This window comes from Abrus precatorius, unplaced genomic scaffold (assembly GCF_003935025.1).
Source record: "Abrus precatorius isolate BTA unplaced genomic scaffold, Abrus_2018 Scaffold4, whole genome shotgun sequence".
Classification (NCBI taxonomy): Eukaryota; Viridiplantae; Streptophyta; class Magnoliopsida; order Fabales; family Fabaceae; genus Abrus; species Abrus precatorius.
This window is the reverse complement of record NW_020874384.1, coordinates 17,555,812-17,577,197: the sequence shown is the minus strand read 5'-3', so window position 1 is coordinate 17,577,197 and position 21,386 is coordinate 17,555,812. Positions and strand designations below refer to the sequence as shown.

General features: G+C 33.2%; 2 protein-coding genes across 4 annotated transcripts; one reads left to right on the top strand and one right to left on the bottom strand.

Annotated features, from left to right (window-relative positions):
- Positions 1-2,853: 2,853 nt before the first annotated feature.
- On the bottom strand, positions 2,854-12,322 carry LOC113865469 (uncharacterized protein sll0005). Of its 3 annotated transcripts, none has more exons than XM_027500043.1 (14): positions 11,959-12,322; positions 11,688-11,778; positions 11,330-11,576; positions 9,811-9,852; positions 9,212-9,283; positions 8,944-9,079; positions 8,636-8,793; positions 8,333-8,417; positions 7,774-7,961; positions 7,367-7,528; positions 7,111-7,260; positions 6,131-6,391; positions 5,198-5,470; positions 2,854-3,157 (listed from the first exon to the last, which is right to left on the bottom strand). In XM_027500043.1, the coding sequence occupies exons 1-14, from the start codon at positions 12,017-12,019 to the stop codon at positions 2,930-2,932; spliced, it is 2,154 nt and encodes a 717-aa protein (XP_027355844.1). In that variant the 5' UTR covers positions 12,020-12,322; the 3' UTR covers positions 2,854-2,929. The 3 variants fall into 3 exon arrangements, with proteins under 3 accessions (XP_027355844.1, XP_027355845.1, XP_027355846.1); XM_027500044.1 differs by having other exon boundaries at positions 7,774-7,937; XM_027500045.1 differs by lacking the exons at positions 11,330-11,576; positions 11,688-11,778 and having other exon boundaries at positions 7,774-7,937.
- Positions 12,323-18,528: 6,206 nt separating this feature from the next.
- On the top strand, positions 18,529-19,830 carry LOC113865652 (protein ENHANCED DISEASE RESISTANCE 2-like). The gene has a single exon (XM_027500352.1). The coding sequence runs from the start codon at positions 18,679-18,681 to the stop codon at positions 19,531-19,533; it is 855 nt and encodes a 284-aa protein (XP_027356153.1). The 5' UTR covers positions 18,529-18,678; the 3' UTR covers positions 19,534-19,830.
- Positions 19,831-21,386: the final 1,556 nt, after the last annotated feature.

The window sequence follows — 21,386 nt, the reverse complement described above, 5'->3', positions numbered from 1 at the left end:
CAATAAGAATTAACCAAAGAATGGAAAGTCTATTAAAAAAATATAAATTGATTGTGTATTAATATTATTTTATTTTTGATGATTCATTCGAAGCTCAAAGGTTGTTTGGTGATTCATGAAATAATCATTATCATCTATTCTATTCATTCATCGTATACTAAAAATATTTGCATAGCGTTGCATACGCGTCGCGAAGGACGAGCGAAGCTTTAGGTGGGACCTAGTCAATGCCAAAAATAACACTGTTTCTAATGATACTGTTACTCACGGCGGTGATGACACGTGTCACCCATTTGCTGTTCATGTACAATGGGACACACGCCTCTTAGCCTGAGCTGGGTCACATTCTAACAATTCCCTTGACCTTGAACAAGAGAAGATATAACTATGATGTTTTTCCTTGTTATCATGTTTTCATGTTTCTTAGATTTTCGTTTTACCCCATTGAACTTGAATGAAGACTATTGCTGTTGGGATTTATGTTCTATGACTTTGTTGCCATTTTGTGTACGATTATTTTTGTGTGTTGGACACAGCTTTCCTATACCTTTCTAGTACGAAGACTTGTGAAAGTATTAATATTCAACGATGAATTTGGAATTTGATTACAAGGAATCCTGTAACCAGAAATGTAGGAATCTTTGAGTTGAACAGATACCATATTAATAGGTGCTTGGGCTAACCTAATTTGACATTTTCCTACTTTGTCATTGATGTTGATTGAAAGCTAGTATTTCATTAAATGCAAGTTTTTTTTTCCTCTAAATTTTTATAAGAATTAATAACATGTTAAAACATCATTAGACCTATAGGTCTGGCTTAATTGATAGGACTAAAAACAACTACGTGCATGAACAAAATGAGACTAGTCACGGAATCATCTTACAGTATATACATATTACACTTTTAAGAAATGTGAACTATTTTTTCTGTGCAAACGTTTATTTTGTAGTAGAAAACTCCCCAAAATTTTGATAAACTATGAAACTACCAAATAGAATACTGAATCTAAGGAGAATTATCCACGGGTGTATTATGTGAGATAATGATATCCTAAAAGCGTAAAAGTATAAATTTGTATGAAACAAAAAATAATAATTTAAAATTAAAAGTTATTAGCAGTTTACTATTCCATAAAATCTAATATCTCATTTGACAATTTCAGAGTTCACCTAACCAAACCAAGAATTTAAAAATAGTAGGAAAGAGTTTTACACCTTTCGTTAAACTTAATTTCTCATCTGACATTTTCCAGAGTTTACCAAGACTTTATATCTCACAAGACAAACTTAATGTACTCCGTAAAAATGAACCGAGCTTCCAAAATAAATTAGACTCTTTTAAAGTGAATAACTACTTTAAAAAATAGAATATAAAAATTAATGAAAAATATAATGAATATATTTTAATTTTATAATTGATTCTACATATAAAAATTAATTAGAAGGTTCAAGCTAATGCATGTTACTCAATAAACTTTTAGAATCCAATGCAAATAAGGTTAACGGTAAATTAACTACTCAACTATTACTAATTAGTCGTCATGTAGATTCAAACGATTTTGAAAAATGTATATTTTTTATTTTTTTAAAATATATTTTATTTTTTTAAATTTTTTTTGTATATACATAAAACACTTAAAAAGAGAGATAAAAAAATATCAATAGAAAAGCTATTTACAAGAAAATTTATCTGACAGTAGCAACAATACTAATAAGTATAGAGACACACAATTTAGCACAACATACTTTTTTTATTGCCCTATACATTATTATTATTATTATTATTATTATTATAAAAAGAAGAAAAAAAGAGTTATGAAACTCATAAGAAAAAAAATTGTTTCTTTGTTGTTTATGACTTGTCAAGTCATAATATTTAATTTTATTTTTTAACTTTATTTTATTGGTCCACAACAATAAAAAAAAAAGAACGACGGAAAGAAGAAATCATTATTAAACACCAAAAAACTATTATTTTTATATTGTTTATAGTTTATAACAAGATTTAATTTAATTTTTTTACTTTATTCTATTGACTTACAAAAATAAAAGGAAAAATAAAAGAAAAAAAGAGAGGGAAAAAAATCACTATCAGACCTTAAAAATATTCTTTTATTGTTTATGTCACGATATTTAATTTTTTAATTTATTCTATTAATGCACACAAATAAAGAAAAAAAAATAATGAATAAGGAAGGAAAAAAAGAATAAAAGAAAAATCAATATCAGACATTACAAAAATTAACATAAAAAAAGGAATAATTCTTACTTGATCACTCTTCTTTTTGTTGTTCCTTCAATCTTTAGGTTTCTGTGTTGGTTGCTCTCCTTTTTAATTTTCTGGTTTGGAAACAATATATGAAAAGTTTTTCTCAATGCTTTTCTCCATCAGATTTTCCACTATCTAATCTACTTATTTAACCTCCTAAAAAGGTTTCAAACTATCTATAATTTTTTGAATTTCCAGATTTGAAATTTTGAATTTGTTTTATTTTTGTTATTATTATTGTTTTGTTTGAAAACATTTACAAATACTATGATACGCAAAAATCAATCTTATTTTTACATTATTAAAATTATTAACAATTTATTAGTGCAACAATTCAATTTTTTAATAGTAATGTATCATGAAAGCTTTAAATGTGGTAGTTGTCTTGTAAAGATTAAAACAACCAAATTTCCTAATTTCCCTCTTTAAAAAAAAAAAAAAAGCGCACGCGTAATTTAAAATGGCAGAACGTCAACGCAAAATAATATCAAATTTTCTTTGTGAACTGTCAAAAAATCTGAAAGATATAAAATTTGGAAAGCATGTATGACAAGTGTTAATGTAAAAAAATGGAATCTGAATGCTAAGAATAATAGAATATGTTGAGGAAACATTCGCTCATTTCTAATCCGCGAATGTAAACTGCTATATTTCTATCTCAATCTGACAATTTATGAAGAAGTTTTGAAAAATAGAGCCAAAAAGCTACCCGTAATTTGTGGTTAGAATGTAAAGCTAAAGCTGAAATTATGTCTAAAGCAAATTTGTGAACCTCGGGCTTCACTGCTATCCGAATAAGCATTGTTGTCCACTCCCCTGGTGCCAACTTCACCACCTCACAAAGGTATCGAAAGCCTTTTCCAATCCTAGCGAGGATAGCACGCTCCTGCAACTCACAAGAATGAAAAACTTAGACGTGTTTGCAACTCCATGAGCAAAATTGTTTAGTTTTAGAAATTCAATATAGCACTCATGAGAAGAGATGCATAAAACCGACCCTAAAATCTGCCCCTCTTCAACAAAACTTTTATCGACTCGACCCTACTAGCAACTTAACGGAAGAGAGACAGGGGGGGAAGACAGTGAAGGAAAAATTAAATTTTTTGTTTGGTTTGCGAAAGAAAAAGCAAATAAAAATTAATTTAATGTAATATCATGTCATATATATATATATATATCTTCATTGTAAGTGTTTCTGCGTATTCCTTGGACAGCCCACTTTATTCTTCTGAAATCAAGAGAACTGGAAAATCTTCAGCGCCCGTTAATGATGGAAGAGACGAGAAGGAGATGAGGGGGGTGCCTCGAAACGATGACAAAGTTGTAAGTTACCAACTCAGTATGGTAACAATGACGTTGGATCTCTCGCAACGCACTACCTACTCCTTAATGGATCACCCAGTCTCCCACTCAAGTGTCAGCGTTGGATCTGTTAGTTTTGACTTCTAAATTATGTAATCAAAACTCAAGACAATAAAAATAATCAAGATATTTAAAATTTGTTTAATTGAAGTTGTAGTCCTATTTTCTACTCTAAACTTAAAATAAAAGTACTCTCTTATCAAGATATTTAGGATTTTAATTTTGATTTTAAAAAAAGGCAGGATATATTATCTGTTTACGGTACAATGAAATATTTGGGTTTCTATGTTTGAAACATACTATTTTCTGAATTTGTTTATATATATATATATATATATATATAGAGAGAGAGAGAGAGAGAGAGAGAGAGATTTTACACCATTTGTCATAATTGCGACATATACTGTAAATTTTAAAATGTGTCACCGTGTCCATTCCTCTCTCGTGTTATCGACGTACTTCCCAGTTCCCACCCTCCAAACCTCCCCCCAAAAAAAAATCAAAGGATAGACCAAAACATGAGAGGAATAAGATTTTGGCTCTTCATTTTTTCCCTCCTCTTCCTCTAATCTTCTAAAATAAACAAAGGATTCCCTCCCCTCCATTCTCTTACAACCAAACAACAGGCAAGCAATCTATAAGAACAGCACACATCAGAGTTCAATGACTACATGCTCTCATCCTTATTGTTGAAGTCCCATCAAATAAAAGTTTATAAAGATTAAAACAATACTCTCCTTACGAGCTAACTTTTGGAGTTGATTTAGGCTTAACTCAAATTCAACACTTTTCAAGGCCCCTTTTGGTCAGCAATTGAGAACACCACTCTCCAAACTACAATTTACACCACTGTCCCAGCACTATATAACATGTGTACCATTCCACCACCTAACTCCTGCCACATACATCCTATTTCGGCAACTTCATCTACAATCACACATGCCCACCTCGTCACCACTGCAACCTCAGTTCTAAAATCTTGTTCTAACTTATAATTCCTCTAAATGAAAAAATCCACTTTACTTCTCCCCATGTTGCCTTGAACGAACTATCTTCATCAACACAATCTACACACTTCACCATAGAGTGATCAGTAGCAAGGGAGACACAGTAAATGCGAGCATTTCACAGCCATAAATCCATAGATACAGGGGAATGCATCAACAAACTATCAGCATCAACACCATCCACACACTTCACCAAAGAGTGGTCAGTGGCAAGAAGGGGCACAGTAAATGTTCTCAACAGCCATAAATACATAAGGATCTATTGGGAGTGGCAACCTCTTTGCCTTTATTGGGTTGTTAGTAGGCTTTTAGGGTTTAGAGTTTGGACCAAACATATTTAGTAGGAGAAGCACCCATCCTACTTTATTCAGTAACCTAAATTACTGGATACTTTAATTATTTTACTGTGTTATTAAATGAAAAAGATGGGTTTTCTTTGTCCAATTAAATGTGCAAAACCTTCATGGAATGTGAGGAGGTTAGAAACTAGGCATTCAGTATTCCCTAGTCCCCTAGGGACACATACACGTGTAGAAAATAAACAACAAAAGACAAACCTCAAATAGTAATGTCCTCTGGCCTTGAGGATTCTCATTTAATACGCAATCAATCACTTCATCTTGCAGAAATGCATCAGCTGCTTCTACTATATCCCGAAGAAGGAAAAGGCGCACTCTAAGACCCTTGTCAGATAATATGAATAATAGAAGATCTTCAGTGGAATCAACAACAGCATGCGTGTCAAATAATTTCCAAACAGAAGAATTTGAAAACTTTTCAGAACTAAGCTCTCCAGTTATCTCAGAGGCTTGTTCAGATATTGCTGCTACCTGAAACAAGAGTGACATCCATATTACATATAATCCAGAGTTGTAAATAATTTAATCATAAGAGTTTTCATATTTGAAGGAAGAAATGAATGGGATCTGCATTTGCAATGCTACATAAATTTACTAGAAAGGGTTTGAAATTTGAAATCTAATAAAGCATGTTTACTTCTCAGGAAAAACAACATAGTTCCACCCGTAAATTAATATAGAAATGCTGACAACATAAACCCTTTTCAACACACTCCATTATTCGGTGAAGATGTGAATCCTGCTCACTCCCTGTTCAGTGGGGCTCCATTCCCCATTTAATGGGATCCAATTGTATTTCACCCATTAATAGCATATTGGAAAAAGTGTTGAGAGAGTACTGCAATCATTTCTTAAATTAATAATGTGATTCACTCTAGGCGGCAACTGAAAATCGATCCATATAGTGATATAGGATTTCAAACTTTCAAGTGCAAGAGCACAAATAAAGTAGCCTATAAATTTAATGTTAAATAGCAATTCCTTCTATTTGGAGAAGTTATGATTACATGATACAGATTAGGTAAATATTAATACTTCAACCTAGTGAATTTCATTTTAAAGTTGTCAGCTTATTTTAAGCAATACTGGAATGAACATATCCACATAACAATTAAATGTATGGGCCCATACCAGACGTTCTAGCCGGTTCCACCTTATGGATCCATTGTTACGAATGAGAAGTTCTCTCAAAATTCTTCTCATATCAGGACTTGGGTCAGCTATAAGTCTGCCAATGACAAAAGGATATGCACTCTCAATGACTTTAAAATCAGGATCCAGAACTTTAGCTGTGCCTTCTAGTGATCCCAATGCTCTTATCACAAGAGCATAGTCTGGTGGGAGGGAGAAGTTAAATTCATACATGACATCGTATAGTTGGTTCATAATTCCCTGAAATCCAAAGCAAGATTGAACTTTGAAATACAAAAGACCATGATAACCTGTCATTGTGCTACAGATATATATAAAAAGAAAGGCCTTGCTGTGGACATTATCAGAAACTGATCTATGAAATACTAACTTAGGAAATAACTTTAAGCTTTGAAGTCCAGCACCAAGAATTAAAGCAAGGAAAAATTTTACAGCAATGCGTGACGTTGATGTCATCAGCCAGATGGTAAGTTGTCAAACCATCAAAAGTCTAAAAAAACAAAATGATGGATCTGTGCTAGTTGCATAGTTTGTTACATCTCTCTCTCTCTCTCTCTGGGTATGCGTGTGCATGTACCCTCACAGTAGAAAATTTATTCAAGGTCAAAGAAAAAAGGCACAAGAACATAAAATGATATACCTTCTAAAATATAACAATAAAACAACTTAATCCTAAAGTAGAGGTTGAAAAGAGGATAAAAGACTACTTAATCATAAATTATCCTTGAAAATTCATCCATTCCTATCTAACAAGCACCAAACAAAGGCGGCATAAATTGTGCACTGCCAGTATTTCCCCCCAAAGCCTCTTCATTGACATACCTCTTAATTGACATATTTGAAATGCTCAAAACTCTGCTTTGGAATATTAAGGCTAATGAACCAAATATCAGCACCAGTTACAGATATTACAGAGCAAATAATCAATCTTAAGAAGCAGTATAAAACACAAAACAAACCTGGAAATCTTGAGATTCACTGGTCCGATCAGCAAATGATGCTTGCAGTGCATCAGAAACTGAATGTATATCAACCCCTTCAGGAATGAATCCCAAAGAAAGAAAGTCATTTGCCAAGCTCAGAGAGTCACGATTAACAAAGTGCACAATCTGAAAGGAAGAAAAATTTAGTAAGACATGCAGAGGACAAAAGGAAATTATGTATCTCTACTAGAAAGTATATTTAAAACAAGTAATATTTAAACATTTATTGCACCATTTGAATTAGTCCAATCCGGTAATGCCTTGGAATATCCCCCATCATTCCAAAGTCAAAATAGGCAAGTGATCCATCATTTATTGCAACAAGGTTTCCAGGATGAGGGTCAGCGTGGAAATAACCAACCTCAAGCAGTTGCCTCAAAGAGCAGTATAAACCCTACAAAGCCATAAGGAAGAGGCAAGGGCATCGTTCACAATGTTTAGCATCTAAAGTAACCATCATGCATTTAATATGTAGCCATGAGATAACAAAACTGTGCATTTAATACACAAAAGCATGCAAGCATACTAAGTCAAATATATGCACATATACACAGAGACAGGCACACAACAGCATACAAGAGAGAATAATATATGCAAACAGTCAAAGCATATGATCAAGAAAACTTACGTGCTTTATACCTGGTCAATGAGTTCCCTTCTGTTCAAATAAGCTTTATTCAAGCCAGTTTCATCCGTAAGCTTAATTCCATCTATCCACTCCATAGTCAGCACAGTGGGGCATGTATAGTCCCAATAAATTTTTGGAGCTTTAATGGACATCGTTCTTTTGTGTTTGACCCCACCTGCATTTTTTTGTATCAATGTATCTATTAATTACCATCTCTTCAAAATGAGTCACAAATCTAAATTGCAGGCTAAGGAACTAAGCATCATTTGATCCAGTTTAGAGGCAAAAATGTTCAGTTTTATAACTTAACACAAGCACACTGCCCTGTCCTTTGGGGAACAACTATCCGCTCAAGACATAAGCAAGGATCATCATGTTTAAACTGATCTCAAACTAAAAATTATAGTTTCAGGGAAAGTCTCTCAAGTAACAACGTACATTATCTGATAAAGCATTGAGCAGTATCTAAAATTTGAATTAGGGATTAAAATACATGTCTGAATTATGGCCGTCAAAATTATCATAAAAGAAAACTGCAATTAGCATTTTTCAAACAGATATTGAACTTACTTGCAGACACACAGTAGAGAGAAGCAAAGCGCTCAGCATTTTTTCCCTCAAGGACATAATCAATTTCATCAAACATGTGCCTTACCTGTTTCATTAATTTAAAATGACTAACACATAGAGCAATTGTAATGTAAACTAACTGTAACAGTCTCCATAATAGTCGGCTGGTGTAATTCTCAGACATACAAGTAAAATATTATATTTCTGAAGTGGGTTACAGATGTCAGTTTGCCAATGTCAGGTGAAAAATAGGTCATATAAAAAGCAGATGAGATTTTTGTTCTCTTGAGTAAAGGAACTTACCATTTCATTTACTGCCACTAAAAGATCTTTGCGAGCCTTGGCAAACCGTTTTAATTGTCCCCCAATCATATGGAATAACAAAGCATCAAGGGTCAATGAAAGTGACATACCAGGCCTCTGTACTTTTACAGCTACCAGCTCTCCAGAATGCAGGTGAGCTGCAACACTTGAAGCAACAAAAGTAAACACTTCAATCTTCCTCAAATATGTAAAAATTACTCTAAAATTCCAAATTTAAGAATGTGAAGCCAAACAAATTTGAAATATTCAAATAAAATAAAATCTAAGCTATTTTTTCTGCAACTAACCTTTATATACTTGCCCTAAGGATGCTGCTGCAATAGGTGCAGGAGTGATGTCACTAAAAATTTCATCAATAGAAACACCCAGTTGGTTTTCAATAGATCTGATTGCAACATCAGTTGGAAATGGAGGTATTTGATCCTAGCATGAATAAAAAATTATAGGGGTTTATCAATACAGGATGACAGAAAACAAGAGCACCACAATAATCAATAGATGCAACTGCAGTAATTGACTACATGCCCCGAACTATAAAGGAAGACATCACCATACCTGTAACTTAGCAAGTTCTTGACAATATACTGTAGGTAGTATGTCAGGCCTGGTGCTCAATGCCTGCCCAAGCTGTAATCATGAGTAGATTACGTCAGATAAAAGGACCATACTAATAAATTTAATATAAGTTAAATTTAATTGTTGCTCCATTCGGTATATATCCATAATGACAATGTGGGAAGGAAGGAGAACAGAAAAGCTTCCTATTTATATTCAAGTGCTTCCACATAAGAAAAAGATGAAACCTTTTTTGAAAAATAATTAAAAAAAAAAAAACACAGCTTACCTTAGTTAAGGCATAAGAATTGAAAGCAAGATTATTGCATTTATATGGTGAAGGTAAAAGTGGATAAAGGCAAATGATATGTCTTCAATCAAAACAAATGATAGGAAAAAACAATATTATGATCCAAGAAATGAATAAAATGCCCTTGAAAAAGTCATCAAGTTGTTTACACTAAAAACCAGACAAAATTTATTTGAGAGTTAAGAGCAGAAATTTGTATGAGAAAGAGAAAATAATGCTAACATGAAGTGCATATCTGAAACGAACACCAGCACAGAACATAAAGCAGAAACTTATATGAGAAACTTGCCTTTATGTAGAAAGGACCCAATCGTATTAGAGTTTCACGAAACTGCAAAAAATTGCATAGACATCACTGTTCATTCCTGTCAGTTTTTTCCCTAACAAGTATTAAAAAAATGAATCCACACTCTATTTCTGGAAGAATTGTCAACAGAAGAAATATAAGTCATTTGGTAATTCCAATAGTGCTTAAATATATGACTGGTACTTGAAAACATATTACAAACAAAATGAATAGAGACTTCTTTCATATTGCCAACCCATTCATCAGAATAAAACTGATACATGGCTACAATTTTCTTTTAAAAAATATCACAACAGTCAAATTGACATTCTTCATTTTCTATGAAATCCATCAAGTATCAAAGGAATAAAAGGTCAGAAAGTTAATGATAGAAAAAAAAAACTGTTATGTCAAACTGACCAACTAACACCAACACTAAATGACAGAAAAAAACATACAACATAACAGGGATGCACATATATTCTTCCATGTTAATGAAAACAAAAATAACAGCATAAAATTGATTTGGTAATACAGCATTTATCTCAATAACAATCAAGCCTTTCTCCTGCTAGATGGAATCAATTACATGGATTAAGTAAACAACGTCATAATTTTCTATTGTGAATCATGTCTAAAGTAAACATTGACCACTAAATCCTTCTTAATGGTTTTTCCTACAGTCATTCCTGGTCTCTCTCTACCACCAGTGATAGGAATATCTTCCTTCTAATCCATCCCCCTTATTGGGGCTTATATATGTCTTCTCTACACATGTCCAAATGGGCAACATCACACTACATTTCTCTATCATTTTGCAGGATGGACCTAAGATACTTGAACCATGTGACTTGTGGTAAAGTATGCTTTCCAGTTTCACGTCTAAGCTACAATTGATGCCCCTTCTACTAAAGTCACATTCCATATATTCCATATTACTTCTACTTAAATGAAAGTCATCAGCTTCCATAGCTTGTCTCCACAGTCCACATCTCTAACTTACCATTTATTTCCTCTCTAGACTCTAGCCAAAATCATATTATATACAAAAAAACTTTTGTCTCACAACAACGGAGTTTATTAATGCCCAAGAACAAATACATTTATAATTGAGACAATCACAATGATTGATCCATAAGGCTAACCATAATTTGCATATTAAGTTGAGTTGAGTGACAAAAGAAGTGGCTGCAGTATTTTTTCACTAAACTCATTGTGTTACTTAGGATCCCATTTCACTTTCTTTTCTTTCCCCAACTTCTAAAAGGTTTCCAATAAAGAAGCTGACCTGATAGTTCTAGTTCAATGGTTTAACTGGTTTAAATCCTCGCTAACATCAAGACATTTACTAAAGTTCTCATTAAGTGATTAAACCTGTGTTCAGTGTCCAGCGATTAATTCTCGATCATATACACATAATAGAGATAAACCTATCGCCTCAAACCAAAAAAAAATCCGCGTTTGTTCCCTAAGTGTATTTGTAAAAGTGCATGAAAAGCATTGACAAAAGATAGTCTATTACCATAACAGCACGTTTTTCAATGTCATGAACGAACAACCGCCATATCGATAGCCTTAACACATGAAACGAAATAATTGCCGCTCTGTACAGAGCCAAAAAGGGGCCGAATCGGTATATAGCATTGAAACTCTTAGAGCTATAAGTTCCAAGAGCATGTCCGAATTTATTTTCCAACGATTCCCTCCTCATTCTCGCATACTCAGCAGAAGGTGTTTCACCATGCACGCTAGTGAAACCGGTTGAATATCTACACCAGCATCCCCAAACAACAAAAATTTGAAGATCATAAAACATGAAATAGACTAAAAAAACGATTTCATATTAATTGGATCAAGTAGAAAGAGGCAAATCAACTTACGAATTTCGGTGCAATAAGTACGACAAAGACCGGCAATCCAACGGCACGCATTTTCGTAAGATAATTTCAGTGAAACTCTCATGATGCAAATCTGCGCAAAAATAGAACTCTCACTACAATAAAAGCAACATTAACCTAACCGCTATTTAATTATAATTAATGTCAGCAAGTATAATTAAATAGAATAAAAAACGAAAAGACATTGGAAAATTTCTAGGGTGTAGTGATTAGAGGAAATAAACAAGGTATTTGGAAGTAAGAGAACCAGTACATGCGGACGAAGGAATGGCGGCGCGGTGACGGTAGAGAGCGGCGAAGGCATTCCTCGTCATTGATATGTGGAGCAAACAAGTTTAGGGAAAATCATGGGAATACGTTGAACACCATCTGTTTGAAAAAATGGGAAGCTGCAACCAATGAGCCATTGATTTGATCAATGTGTAGCAGCTTTGAGTGTGTACTTCCTCTCGCGAAGCTAAAACAAGAGGAAACTGCCACGTCTCGTGTAATGTTAGTAAGTACTAGACAGTTGGCAGTGGCACCAATTTTGGAGAACGCGAACCGTCCTCTTGGATTTGGATTGGAGTTTGGTGACTAACACTACACGTTTTTCAGGGCCCTAATGCCTTATGAATTCTTTTGTCTGTAAAAAGGAAAATGCGTGATGAAATCCTTTCCCGCATCTTAATAGGCCCGAATTAATTTATTTCATATTATATAATTCAGCTAAGCTTTTCTTCAAATTATTTTCATTATATGTATTTAAAATGAACATAAACATAAACATGGGCTGAGTAATAAATTAATGAGAAGTTGTTCTTTTTTAACGATGTGTATCTAAGAAGTTTAAATTTTAAAAAGAACTACATTTAAAATTTAATGAAGGATAATACAATGAAATTAATATAATGTCTTGAAAATTCAATCTTAGTTTAAATAAAATAATATAAATTGATGACCTGATTGGCGTTGAGATACCTAAAAGTAAAAAATATATAAAACAACTAAAAAACAAGTAAATAAAATATAATCAAATAATATTCTAAACACCTTAATTTTTATACAAAAGTAAATTGAAATACAATAATCTTTTTAAGAAATATGTAAATGTTTAAAATTCAATTGTGAGTGACATATTCATATATGTGAAATACGAAAATAGTAAGAAATGCAGCATCTTTACTGTTAAAATTATTCAAGTATATTTCTTTCTCCAATAAAAAAAATTATATTATTTTCTTAAATTCGGAACCTCTGAGGGGTTGAGTTCGGCTGGGGTTTTCTTTCCTTGGTCGGCAAGACAATTGATTGGAAAGGGAAAATTAAATAAAATAATCGTGCAATCGGGGTTCGAAGTTAAACGAGACCTTGAGTGTTTCTCTTGCTTGCGTTTTGGAATCTCAGTGTAGAATGGCACGCGAACAAAATTCATCGACATGGATCCTCGATGCAGTACCTTTGTTAGTGGTTATTCTAATAGCAGTTCATGTCTTCGCCATGGTAATTTTACTCCCCACTTTCTTCTTTTTCTTCTTCCTCATTTCCCTTACCTCTATTCTCTATTCACTGCATGTTTATTGGATTTATTGCAGGTATATTGGATTTATAGATTAGCCACCCAGAAACAGCCGCAGCAGAGGAAAAAGGCTCACTGAAAGAGAAGGTTGGGGATTGGTGAACCCTAATTGACCTCATAGGATTTTGTTAGCTGCTATAGAGTCTCGTTGCTCTTCTCCATAGTCAGTCTTATTAATCTTGATTTTATAGGCTCTCATAAATGATGACGCTTGCAGCATTTACAATTTGAATTAGTGCAAAATGGATTGATTTGAACTTTGAAGTTTAAATTCATATACATAGCCTCCTAGTGTTGCTTCATGTCATTATTCTACACTTGTTTATATTGTTGGGATTTTAATTTATGGTGTCATGTAGAGCATGTTTTGAATTTTGCAAATTTGTTGGTTATTTACTCGTGAAGTTCCTGTGTGATGTACACCGCTGCGTTCTGATTGCTCAGAAACAAATAAATTTATACAATTCAGTATCTTTTTACTGATTAAATTACTCTTGAGAAGATTAGTTTTGACTTTTAAATAAGTTTTTTTTTTAGACTGCTCCATGGTTAACTAATATAATTTCCTGTAAATGTTCTTTCTTGCCTAACCTCTAATTTTCCCAGCACGTATATGATCGCATGAGCATGTTGGGAGCAGTGAAATGGATTATATGGTTCCATCTTTAGTGCCTGATACTTTTTAAGCTTGCATGTCGTGTATTGTTTATTGATATGAACTTATGAAGTGTGCATAGTGGAAAGGGAAATCCCAAACTGTAGTCAGGGTATACTAAGAGATGATATGAAGTTTAAAATAGAATTTGATGTTATATATAATAACAATAGCTCAGTGTGTCTCAAGTATGTTTTGGGTGGGCAAACTTTTCTCCGATAAAAGAAGGAAATTTTATTGAAGCGAAAGAGTACATTCATGGGGGATGTGCATTTTGTATTTTTGCCTTGTGTAGAGTACTGAAGGTTCCCTATTTGTGCTATTTCCATGCATTTGGAATTTGTGTTAAATGTTGCGTTGGAGATGATGATACAGCCCACAAAATATTTTTGTATGCACTCTGAACTTTAGGAATGAGACTCATGGGTGTTTCAATTCTGAGTACTATTGGACGTTGTTTGCCACCATGCAATTCCAAAGGTAATGGTTTCTATTGTCCCAAAAGGAAATAAACAACGTGGAATATAGTCAATCTGCAACTGAACTTATGAATTTTTTAGTTTATGCTTTAAGTATTGGAGTTCCAGATTGTGTTTACAGGAATAGTCTGCCTCTAGTTACCATCATTTGCAGTTTTTGGGGATTTGAATGAAGAATGTTTCAACAACCATAGCTTTAAGATTTACATAACATATCTTTGTGACATTAGATATGTCTTAGATTGTATTATAAAGAGGTAACTTGACCCATCTGCACAACTCCAGATCAACCTGAAGTTGTCATTTTTCTGTTGTGTATATCCTGAGCACTAGTTTGGCCATGTTTTCTTTTATGGACAACTAAGGCAGTACTAGATCACTTATTGAATTGAAATTTGGGACATTAAGGTGTTTTTGGGTTGAGAATACGCTCTGTTTTCAATTTCCGGTTTTCATTAATAAATACAAAAATATCACCGTTATTTTGTTTCTTGGATTCTAAGATTTGTACTAATTTTCACCACTTATATAAATCTTTGAAAATAAAAAAACAAAGCAAACACAATGGGACATTTTTGTAATTGGTGAAAATAGAAAAACATTTTTTTTCAAGCCTATGAAGTACTAAAATTGAAGGTCTGTCCAGCAAATAATTTTTTTGTAAAATTTATCCTATCGAAAGGACGGTAACATGTAGTTTACCTTACCAACCAGGGACGAAGGAATTTTTGCTGCTGACTGCTTTGGGAAATTCGCAATGATTGGAAGCAGCAATCAATAAAAATTTTGGTCATCTTCCTCCAGGCCTTCTTAGATTGTTGGAATGGAACAGATCTTAGTAGGGAAACTTGACCGCATGCTGCTGTGCGGGGTGCCTTACATGTATTTTGGGGTGTATAATGTGCTTTTATGTGTCTGCTCGAGTTATTTGCCCGGGTTTATCTCCAGACGATTTTCCTACTTTACGAACTAGACTAAACTTGACAAAATGCATTGATAGATGTACCCACAAAAGAAAATGTAGAGAGATAGATAATTCTTATTTTTCGTTAAACGGGATGAGGAGCAGAGCAAATAGTGCAAATTTCTGATCTATCTATTTGTTTATTATATATTTATGTTGTTCATGGGTACGAGAAAAGGAAGATTTGGGAGAGAAATAGAATCTCTCTATTTCTCTCCGCACGCCCACGCCCCACCCGAAAAAAAAATGACACTCCTACTGGTCTTTATCGTTACGCAAAGTATGTGTGCTTAAGTGGAAACAGTATTTATCAAGCCATGTTGATATTTCCTATGCCAGTCACATGTATCTTGATTGGTAAAAGGGAAGCAGCAATAGAAATCGAAACTATATACCAATGCTGTAGATTTGTCGATATGACTCAGTCTCTTGATTAGAAACCCAACAAGAGGATAGTCGAATATTAACATTTGACACCTTGTTTACCAGCACGGGGTAATGGGTTCTGTAGATAGCAATAATCCCAAACCATCCAAGCAGTGAGGAAAAACAGAAGGTAACTTGGTCTGATTCATTTGTAGAAGGTCGGAAGTATGGGGCGTGTCTAGTATCCAGCGTCTACAGTACATCTTTTTAAGGAAACCCACGTTTTTAAGGGAAAGGCCAAACCAAAACGCAGTTAGTTTTACTAAGTTGTCATACAGTGATGAGTATCTTCATTGTTAAATAGCAATTGTCGCGATGATAAACTCTCGAAGTCTTAGCTGTTCTTGTATCCAACGTAGCGCTGTTCCTTGTGTGCCTCTGATAAACACTAAAACTTCATTACAGTTTCTACAGTTACAAGCATGATCTATTTCAATTTATGATATAAAATTTTATTTTTATCTCTGACTTTTTAAAATATTATAAAATGGCATTTATTTTATCACACTTCGTAAATCGAAAACTAAAGTACAAAATTTACGATGTTAAAAAACTGTTTTAAGTATTAAAGTACAAGTTCAGTCGTTTCGATAAATAAAAAAACGAATTTCTTAATCCTTTAAATTTTGTTATGATATAGGGGTTATATGAAAAACAAAAAGAAGGGTCGACAAAAAAGCTTTTCGTAATGACGTGATACTTAGCTGGTTGGTTTGTCAATGGGTGGCTGGATGGCAGTGAGAGTAAGCGCAGGTGAAGTGCCACGTCAACCTGATCTAATAAAGTATTGTGATGAAGTGTGGATGGATGGAACGAAGGGGGAAAATTTGATGATGGAGTCTGGAGTGGGTTCATGTGAATCATATTTCATGTACTTTCCGTCCTTCTACTCATACGTGTCGTTATCCTGCAGAGTCAAAACCCTCCCTTTAATTCTTCAATTACATTCTTGTCCATCCATTTCTCCTGAAACTACCACAACCCCAAACATACCATCAAAATATTGATGCAATACAGCTTGAGTTACAATTTTAGTGTAAATATATGATAGTATTAAATACTTTTATATTATTATTTTATTATAGATTATCGTGTTAATAAATATTTTTATTTTTATATTAATTAATTTAAAAATATATACCATGTTTTTAAATTCTCATTTCCTATTTTTTTATATATTATTTTTAGTCTATCTTACTGATATAATATAATTAAAAGTTGAAACTTAAACATGATAACTGCTAAAATGCTGAATGTTGGTGGTAAAATATCATGCTGGGTGAAAGACCGTGATGTATGCCCTTTCCCACTAATGGGTACTGTTGACTTCAGCGAAGGAGCCTGGTGCATGAATCCAGGCACTGTATTGACAACAATAAAATTATGAAATAATTTATTTATACACATTCTTTTATATTTCGTATTTTCTTTTAACTATGAAAAAATATTTTTAAAGATGATACATGAATAAAAAATCCCTACAATTATTGAGATTGATTCTTTATTTAATACCTTTAATGTACTTGTTCATAAAAGGTATTATAATACACGGGTATTCCCTTTTTCACACGAAGAATGGACGATCTAGTTCTGTGATGTGTGATTTTTTGTAGATGCATTGTGCGTACATTTAACATTTCCCATATATTAGCTAGGTAAAGAATATATATATATATATTTTAAGATATTTATCTAACATCAATAATTGTGTTTATTCAAAGATCAAAGTCACACTTCCACTATCTTCTTAAATAAACTAATCATCGATAAAAAAAAAAGCAACCGCATTGTTTACGGATAATAGTTATTTTGAAGATTTGTTACAGCTTAAAACTTCTAAATATTTAAAAAGTAGTTGTTCCTATTGACAAACAAATACGTGTAGATAATCAATTTTGATTATGGATAACGTGTACGTATTTAATAAATTTAAATAATTAATATATTTATTAAATATATTGATAACTCTTAGAAGAAAATAGTAAATATTATTCAAAATTTAATGCAACTTGTTATTATTTTTATAAAATATTAATTTGTATTTTTTTATTTTTATTTTTTAATCCTCGTATATATGTTCAGTCCCTTTTTTTTATAGTATTTATCTATACTTATTTATATATTTTTAGTTTCTTAACGTTTTATAGTATACAGACAAAAACTAAACAAAAAAGGCAAAGAAAGTAGGAGCTAAAAATAGTTATTAAGACTAAAATAAAAATGGGAAAATAAAAACCAAAAACAAGGGTATAAATTTAAAACAAAACAAAAAAGTAAAGACTTAAAAATTATTTAAACTTTTCTTTTTCAATTTAGAAAAATAATTAATCATTTTAAATTCAGAAAAGATTCTTACAGAACGTCGACCCTATATGATTAAGTACATATTTAATTTAATTTATAAAATTACATTTATTGATTTTTCTGATCTTTATGATAGACTTTTTATAACACAAATGTTTATTTTCTTATATATATATATATATATATATATATATATAATAGTGTATTAATTATTTATAAAATTCGATAACTTTACTTACAGAAGCGCAGTAGAGAACAAAAAATAAAATAAAAATGGGCGAGCGAGCGAGCGCGTTGTGTCCGTGTAACTTAGGTGAGTGGGTTCACATCATAGAGTAGCCATTCTCGTAGATTCCACGAAACGCGAGGGTATTTCGGTACTTTCGGGTCTCCATTTTCCATAAAATCCTTGATTCTATTAACACCATAACAACACATTCAGAATGCCTTCAACAGTAGAGAGAGTAGCAATAGCAAAACTTGCTTTGTGAGAAGTGAACACAAAAACCCAAACCGAACCGAACGAAATGAGCGCGTGCATCCAAATCCAGTACCCATAACAAACAAAACAACAAAACCCCGTTCCCATGTGCCCCACCAATGACGATTCCCGGAGCTCCACCTCCGCCGATTCCTCCCACTGGACCTCCGACGCCATCAACGGCGGATCTCTCCGCCCCGTCGATCTGGACTCCGGCACCAACGGCTGGGCCTCACCTCCCGGCGACCTCTTCCACCTCCGCTCCCAAACCTACTTCTCGAAACGACAAAAATCCCCCGCCGGTGACTACCTCCTCTCGCCGGCCGGCATGGACTGGCTCAAATCCACCGCCAAACTCGACAACGTCCTAGCTCGGCCCGATAACCGCGTGGCCCAGGCCATTCGGCAGGCCCAAGCCCAAGGCAAGTCCTTAAAGAGCTTCATCTTCGCCGTAAACCTTCAAGTCCCAGGGAAAGAGCACCACAGCGCGGTGTTCTACTTCGCAACCGACGATCCGGTCCCGTCCGGTTCGCTCCTTGGACGGTTCATCGAAGGTGACGACAGTTTCAGAAACCAACGGTTCAAGTTGGTGAACCGAATCGTGAAGGGACCGTGGATAGTGAAGAAAGCGGTGGGAAATTACAGCGCGTGCTTATTGGGAAAAGCTCTGACGTGTAACTACCATAGAGGACCTAACTACTTCGAGATTGACGTTGACATTGGTAGCAGTGCCATCGCCAACGCTATCTTGCGCCTTGCATTGGGATATGTGACCAGCGTAAGCATCGATATGGGGTTCGTTGTGGAGGCGCAGACGGAGGAGGAGTTGCCGGAGAGGTTGATCGGAGCGGTTAGGGTTTGCCAGATGGAGATGTCCTCCGCCACCGTCGTGGATGCGCCAAACGCGCCGCGTGGTAACAAGGTCAATCATCATAATAATCTCACTGGTAACGAGGACTAAAAAGTAAGAAAAATTAAATATATTATTTATTTTCTTTTAATTTAAGAAAAATGTTTAGATAATTTCAGCAACTGCTGCATCCTCATTCACATTCTCGGTGTAATTTAGGCTCTTTTTTTGGGGAGTAATAAATATTCACCTTAATTTCGGTTCGTTGGTGTTATTATTATCGATTTGCGAGCATAACACTCTTCAGTATATTTTTATTGATTAAAAAGGCAACGCATTTGTTTTTTTAAATTGATCAATAAAGAACATAGTTGAAGAGTGGCTTTAGAATAATATAATATTAACCAGTTTGATCATCTTGAAAACATTAAAAAAATTAATAATTAAGAAATTTATGGGTTTTTAGTGTTTAGACTTATTCTACCAAAAAACATTATTTTGGTTATAATTTTGTTTTGTCTAATTTGAGAATTAGAAGTAGTGAAAAAAATGACAGAAAAAAAGTTGGGTAGAGAGGGAGGGATGAGAAAAGAATTAGATTATTAGTGCATTGTGCAGGTTGGCTTTACAGCAAAATTTATTATGTGTGTGGGATGAAGGAGAAAAAGAGAGCCTTGGTTGGTGAATGGAAACGCACATGCTGTGGAAAAGTTGCATAAAAGTAAACTTTGCTTTGCTTGTGAGATTTGAAATGTAGACCGCAAGGCATGTTGGACATTCCTTAGTAGTGTTGAAGCTACCATGTTATTGGGCTGTGCTGCTTCTCCCCCTAATCTGCTAAATGTTTTTAGTTGGATAACAATACTCTCCCTTCACTTAGTTATTTAATCTTTGCATACTTCTTATATTAGATATTTAATTATAAGTACCAAGGGTTTAGTTGTTGGACCTAACACCAAAAATATTACTAGAGTTACAAATGAATAAAACAATAAAATTAGAATAATTTTTTCTTTATTTTATATTCAATATATATTAAAATAATAAATTAAATATATTGTATTATTCTCTTCTTCTTCTTTTCATCTAATTTAATTCGAATTTGACTTGAGTCACACACCTAGAAATAATTGATAAGTTTATTACCAAATTTTTTTTATATACACAGATACAACCTTACTTAAGCGATATTAAGTGGCTTGTTATTAAGATCGAGCTCCTTTTGTTATATTATTATCTTCTAATTTAATTCCGGACAGAATTTACCCTAATGAGAAATATAAGATAAGGTTATAGGTAAGAGATATTATATTCCATTGATTAAACAAATATAAAGAGAGGGAATCATATAGCGTATAGTCTAGGTATAGGTAGATAACAAAAACAGAAAGTTATTAAAAAATTTACGATAAATAATATTTTAAAGAATTTAATTTTTGTCAAATAATTTAATTATTTACCTAATATAATGATATTGTAATATATGTAGTCAATCCATAAGGCTGAATTGTTATTATTGATTAAATAAATGTGAAAAATAACACATTGTAAGAAGAATTATCATATTTTTTTTATCATGTTCACTAAAGAGATATGAAAGAAATGTGTAAAGGTATTTGATATTAGTTAAGAATATGATAAAAATATATTTTTATAAAGTTTGTATAATTTTTTCGTAATATAACATTTGAGATCTATTTATACTTAATTTGTTTTTAATAGAATTGACATTATTTTCAGTAGCTATAATTTTGCATCAAAAATTGATTAATGAAAACACTTTCTATTGATCATTACAAATACAACGCAGGGGCGGTTTGGTTTGATTCTTCCAGAACATGGATACACAAAGGTGTTAATAATGAGAATCAAACAACAAATAAAACATACTTTTTTTGGTGTCGTGTTAAGAATCATCAATTGGACGATAACATTGAGAGATGTTGGGATTGTGGGACAGCGAC

What these genes read in the sequence shown, in the direction of transcription:
- LOC113865469 (XM_027500043.1), bottom strand. Translation starts at nt 12,019, where the DNA reads ATGACGAGGAATGCCTTCGCCGCTCTCTACCGTCACCGCGCCGCCATT. An exon ending in AAGAACTTGCTAAGTTACAG is followed by an intron (nt 9,080 to 9,211) that starts GTATGGTGATGT and finishes TATTCATGCTAG; the next exon opens with GATCAAATACCTCCATTTCC. An exon ending in GGAACCGGCTAGAACGTCTG is followed by an intron (nt 5,471 to 6,130) that starts GTATGGGCCCAT and finishes CTCTTGTTTCAG; the next exon opens with GTAGCAGCAATATCTGAACA.
- LOC113865652 (XM_027500352.1), top strand. Translation starts at nt 18,679, where the DNA reads ATGTGCCCCACCAATGACGATTCCCGGAGCTCCACCTCCGCCGATTCC.